Here is a 6140-nt window from a genome sequence, read left to right as displayed (position 1 = left end):
GGTCAGTGGAATCTTTGTGGAGGAGCTGAACCGAGTCGCGGCCGTCAGGATAGAGGCGAGCAGACCGGATTACCGGGCCGGGGGACAGCGGGCTCCGCGGCCGGTCAGCGGGGAGCGGGGGGAGCGACGGGCGCCAGGACCGCCGCCACGCTTGGGCCAGGGCGCCATCTTCTTTTTGTTTTGTTTGGATGGGGCGTGACCAATGTCCGTGACGTCACGAGCTGAAAAAGCGCGTCGTAAAATAAAAACGAGTTTATTTTTTCAGGTGTTTGTGCTTCAGAAAAAAGTACCTCACACAGGTGAGGCTCACCTTTCAGCCAGGTCTCAACACAGTGGCACGCGCACTGAACTTCCTGTGACACGCTGTGATGTCATAATGAACCAGAAGTTTTCCAGAGTGTCTCCGCACAAATCACGTAAATCTAAAATGTATATTTTCTGAATCATTTTCAGCTTAGAGCAAAGAGAAGGTTTCATAAAATAACTAGCCCTGGCAGCATAACGTGCCGTTTTTGTCCCCGTGTTTCTGAAGCACACACCCACAGAGTGCTGATGTGGATCTGCAGACCTTTAAATTAGACTTTGGTTAGTAGAGTTTACTGACAGAGCAGATGAAACTCGAGCTGCGAGCAGGACTGTTATATGTATTATGTAGTGATTTTATTCTGATTTTATTTCATTTTATTGTTTACCAAAGAGCAGAGCGTCATCGAAGTCAACGTTATTGTCAAAAACTACATGTACAGATCACACACAGGAACCTGCAGGGCTCCCGTGGCCCTCAGCGTTACACTAAACAACATGAAAGTCTTATACACACAAGTGTCCAACACAATGCGAGTGTTTGTGGGCACTGTGGGTCAGAGGGCAGACGTGGGTGCAGGTCTGGTCGACAGGTTCAGCATCCTGACGGCCTGATGGATGAAGCTGTCTCTCAGTCTGCTGGTTTTGGCCCCGAGGTTCTTCAGTCTCCTTCCTGATGGCAGCAAACTGAAGAAGCTGTTGGACGGATGGGTGGAGTCACCTGTGACGCAGAGAGCTTTTTGGGTGAGGCGGGTGCAGTAGATGTCCTGGAGAGAGGGAAGAGAAGCACCCACGATCCTCTCTCTGCTCTCACTGCTCGCTGTAGCTGTTTCCTGCAGGCCCAGTGCAGCAGCCGTACCACACGGTGATGCAGCTGGTGAGGATGCCTCTGTAGAAGGTGCTCATCGTGGGGGTCGAGGCTCTCGCTTTCCTCAGTTTGAGCAGGAAGTAGAGTCACTGTTGGGCTTTACTGACCATGATGCTGTGTTCTTTGACCAGGAGAGAACTTCTGAGATGTGCACACCCAGGAACTTGGTGCTGCTTACTCTCTCCACAGCAGCACCACTGATGGTCAGTGGGGTGTGCAGGGTGTGAGTTCTCCTGGTCTATGATGATCTCCTTGGTCTTCTCCACGTTCAGGGACTCAGCCAGATGTTTAACTTCACTCCTGTCGTAGGTCTCATGGTTGTTGCTGATGTGACCTACCACAGTTGTGTAGTCTGCAAACTTGAGGAAGCAGTTGTGTGATGGTGTGCAGTCGTGGGTCAGCAGAGTGAAGAGCACATCCTCGGGGAGCCCCCGTGTCCTGCTGCTGGAGGTGCCGACCGACTGTCATCACTAACAGTTTCTTCTTCCTGCCCATGGCAGAGATTGGTGGTTTGTGGAACTGATTCCAGAGCAGCTCTGTGCTGGATAATCTCCTCTAATCTGTTAATCCTCCTTCTTCCGTCTAGTTTAGCTCCCTCTCAGTCTGTTCTGACCTGCAGGGATGAAAGCTGCACATTCTGGGGGCTTCCTGGTGCTGCCGTGGCCCGGTGGCGGCGGCAGCTCAGACCCGGCCCAGGGAGAGGAAAGTCAGGGCTGCCTGATGCTGAGATCTGGAGCTCTGCTGGGAGTCACGCTGATCTGTAAGATTTAACTTCTCATTAATTCAAACAGTGTTACATTACAGCCCAAATAATGTCTCAGTTAATAATACAGACTGAGAGCCACTGACCTGCATGAGGACAAATACATTCTTGTTGTTCTGCATTCGGGGTCCAGATCCACAGCTGGAGCCGCTGCTGCTGCTGTGAGCTTACATGCAGAGTCAGTTTTGATGCAGGCAGGTTAATGTCAGCGTTCCTCGAAGAGTTCATGAAGAAATACAAATGCTGAGTTTCTCACAGAAATAACAGATCCAGGCCTCGCCCCACTGCTGCCGTACTGACAGAGAGTGTGTGTGTGTCTGCAGGCGTGGCGGTGTTGAGGAAGTGGATCGCAGGTGGAGTTTGTCGCTGTTCGGTTCGTCTGGATGGGAGAACAGTTGTGATCACTGGAGCAAACGCTGGCATCGGCAAAGAGACGAGCAGAGATCTGGCACGCCGAGGTCAGCCCGGTTTGATCCCGTCTTACTGCCCGAACACTCGAGTGTCTCCTACAAGAAAGGACGAAGCTTTAGAAGCTGCTGACAGGGAAACACTACAGTCCCATGTTGTGGGCGTGTTATTGTAATCTGAGAAACACCTGTGATCCAGCCAAACATTCCCACGCCATAACACTGCATCCACCCTTTTCTCTCCATCCTCCTGATACAGCTTCATCTCAGTTTCACATGTCCAAAGACGGTTTTCAGAAAGCGCTTGTTTTAAAGTCTGATCGATACCCAAGGTCTGCACCTTGTTGTATCTCCATCCATGAAAGCATCGCAGTGATCGTCCTGCACAGCGTTTCAGGCCTTTTAGACGCTGTGAAGTTGTTTTTCTTACCATGGAAATAATTCTGTAATCTTCCACTTCAGTGTTTTCTGTGGTCGTTAAGGTTCTTGGTGCTGCTGAGCTGTTTGGTGCATTGATTATTTTAAACACTGATCCACTGATTTGATTGGCTGTTCTTTAGTGAACGTGGTGCTCAGCTGTGGAAATCTTTCTTCGTTTCACTCAAATGTGATTGAAAGTCATTCGACATCTGTAACAGTTCAAAGCATTTCTAGAAGGTCATGAAAGAAGACGAGATGTGCGCGAGGGCGACTAATCCTGGCTCAGCAGCCGAGGCCTGGGCACGTCCGAGTGCTGCCGCCATGTTTCCCACTCCAGGAACAGAAACTCTTCTTTCTGTTCTCGTGAAAGCTGAAGTCTGTACATGTTTCACCTCACCACTTACTTTAAAAAAGCAATTAGTTACTAATTACTGATCACTTACTTAGTTACCTTATTACTTAGTTGCTTTTCAAAAAATGAATACACAAGCTGAATATGAAATAAACTGAATCGACCTTTCAGTACATTTTGTCTTCATATCAATTTGAATCAAATGTAAAAATCTCTTTGTTGTTTTATGAGTTTTAACCTTTTAACTTTACGCATCAAGCAAAAATGAAATTATTTCAACTGCATGTTCCAGCATATAAAATAAAATCATGTTTTGTGTTTGCACAGCGGACGCTGATGTGTTTGTCACTTGTTACTGCATTAAGGAGCCCGGGTAGTGATGGCGTGCAGGGACCTGACCCGGGCAGAACGGGCGGCTGAGGAAATCCGCCGGTCGACAGGAAACGGTAACGTGGTGATCAGACACCTGGACCTCGCTTCCACGTACTCCATTAGACAGTTTGCTAAAGACTTCCTGGACAGCGAAGAAAGGCTGGACATCCTCATCAACAATGCAGGTGAGCGCACCTGTGAACAGGTGAGCGCACCTGTGAACAGGTGAATGCCCGTTCGTCTTTTTGTCGTTCTGAGCATCCGTCTGTCTGCAGGAGTGATGATGTGTCCAAAACAGCTGACCGAGGACAACTTTGAGACACAGCTGGCGGTCAACCATCTGGGTCACTTCCTGCTCACCAATCTGCTGCTGCCGAAGCTGAAGAGCTCCTCCCCCAGCCGTGTGGTCAACGTGTCCTCCGTTGCCCACCGTGGAGGTACCCCCAACCTCTTAAAAGATCTCAGTGCTGATGATGTTTGCGTTGTTTCTTTAACACCTCATGTGTTTCTTACAGGTCGTATTGACTTTGACGATCTGTTCTTCAGCCGGAGGCCGTACGGCGCTCTGGAGAGCTACAGACAGAGCAAACTGGCTAACATCCTGTTCTCCAGAGAGCTGGCCCGACGTCTCTCAGGTCCCCACAAACACTGAACGCCACAAACGCTCAGAGGTCCCCGTAAATATTCAAAAGCCTCAGAGGTCCCTACTGTAAAATGGTTTGACGGGAGGAAGGGTTATCTCGCCTCTCAGCGCTGTGATGTGATTGACCGCCGAGCTCCCAAAAGTACCTGTGAACCCGCCTCCTGACTCTGTCCTCACCTTTCCTGCAGGCTCTGGTGTGTCGTCGTTCTCTCTTCACCCAGGCGTGATCCGGACCGAGCTGGGTCGCCATGTGGAGGGTTGGTTCCCCCTGGTCGGGCTGCTGCTGAAGCTCCCATCCCTGCTGCTCATGAAGACTCCGTGGGAGGGCTGCCAAACCAGCCTGTACTGCGCTGTGACGCCGGGCCTGGAGGAGTTGTCTGGATGCTACTTCAGGTAGGAGGCAGGGGAGGGGCCGAAGAAACACCTGTGCCTCTTTCTGTTCCCTGAGCATCTCAAAGTGTTAAAGTCCGAGGAGCAGAATTCAGGTAAAACAAGAGTAGACGGCTCTGATAATAAATGTGGGCGTGTCTGAGCTGCTGAATGGTAAACAAATAAAACCGTTCTGAGATCAGAGTTTTCACTTCCTGTCATTTCTCTGTTTCCTTTCATGAGATTTCTCCTCTCTCAGCTTTAAGTAGTAAACACGTTCGAATAAATGGAATAACTTTTTAAAATGATGTTACTGAAGCCCTCTGCGTTTCTGCCTGCCAGCGACAGGGTGGACTACTTTGTTTCAGCTGCTGCTCGCTAGCTTGACTGTCAGCGTGCATCCGCAGGCTGTGAGAGGCTATCACACTGACACAGATACCTGCTAATCACTAACATCCAATTAAAACCCACAAATTTCACTCACCTAAACCAGAGCTCCGCCTTCTTGGACATTAACCTAACAGCGGCCATATTATTGGTCAGACGATGTCATTAAAAATGAGGCTCCGACAGCACAAACACAGAGCAGAGGTCCAGGTCGCGCCTGCAGGCAGCGAGCAGCTACAGCTGCCTGTGTCAGCATCCACTTGTCGGTCAAAGAGGCAACGATGCAAACTTTGAACCTGGACGTTAGAAGAGCTGCAGGTTTTGAACTTCGGGTTGATTGATGAACAAAGACACGTTCAAACATTGCAGAGCTTTTCTGGGGTTATTTCCATTTTAAACACATTAAACTGAGTCACTTGTTCATTGTTCATATCTGTGTTTGCAGCGACTGTGCAGAGAAAGAAACTGCTCCAGAGGGACAGGACGATGTGGTGGCAAGAAAACTGTGGGAGGTGAGCACACGTCTGGTCGGACTGAAGAACACCTGCTGACCTTTAACCTCTGACACACGAAGCAATGGAGCTGCAGACTGCGGACAAATGAGGACAGAAACAAACAGATTTACCTCTTGTAGAGACAAATGAAGCTCTGTGTTGTTGCCCCGTTTGAGTCCCAGATGTTCCAGCTGCTGATATTTGTCCTGTCCTCCAGAACCTGGACTCTCATGTGCAACATAAACCTCCATGTCCCCCGACTGTCCCCTCGCTGTCCCCTCACTGCTCCCTAAATATTTCCTGACTTTTCCTTCGTTTTTTCTCCATTGTATGTTTATTATTCCATCACGTATCTTCATGCTTTCCTCTTTTGATGCTTTCGCTGACTTCCTGTGTCCTCCTCTTTACTGGTTGCTGATGTGTGGAGTTCAGCTGTGTGGACGTGAAGCTTTGGGTGTTATTAAAGACAGTTTGACTGTTTCTATACTCTGTGTGTGTTTGATAGATTCAGTAATAATAAATCCAGAATGCTCTGTGGGTGGAGCTTGGCGAGCACCTTTCTTTCCAATAAATGAGGCCTCATTTCTTACGCGTGGTTCCAGCTCTTCTTGGTATCACAGGGTCAGAGTGCTCCAGAAGGGTTCATTTTTCAGCTTTGGGATTCTTGCAGTGACAGCATGGAGACACTTGCTCGGTAATAAGAAAATAATGAGATCCTACCGCCGGCTTTCACCCTTAAATATCCGTCTTACCTTCTCATCC

General features: G+C 49.2%; 1 protein-coding gene across 1 annotated transcript; it reads left to right on the top strand.

Moving 5' to 3' along the window:
• Window positions 1-1541: 1541 nt before the first annotated feature.
• LOC308405426 (retinol dehydrogenase 12) lies at window positions 1542-5864 on the top strand. The gene is made up of 8 exons (XM_080896068.1): window positions 1542-1680; window positions 1791-1931; window positions 2258-2392; window positions 3479-3670; window positions 3761-3922; window positions 4001-4120; window positions 4317-4521; window positions 5330-5864. The coding sequence occupies exons 1-8, from the start codon at window positions 1665-1667 to the stop codon at window positions 5433-5435; spliced, it is 1077 nt and encodes a 358-aa protein (XP_080752194.1). The 5' UTR covers window positions 1542-1664; the 3' UTR covers window positions 5436-5864.
• Window positions 5865-6140: the final 276 nt, after the last annotated feature.

Source organism: Rhamphochromis sp. 'chilingali', assembly GCF_963969265.1.
Source record: "Rhamphochromis sp. 'chilingali' genome assembly, chromosome: 11".
Classification (NCBI taxonomy): Eukaryota; Metazoa; Chordata; class Actinopteri; order Cichliformes; family Cichlidae; genus Rhamphochromis; species Rhamphochromis sp. 'chilingali'.
The sequence above is the reverse complement of the archived record's forward strand: the minus strand, read 5'-3'. Positions and strand labels throughout refer to the sequence as shown.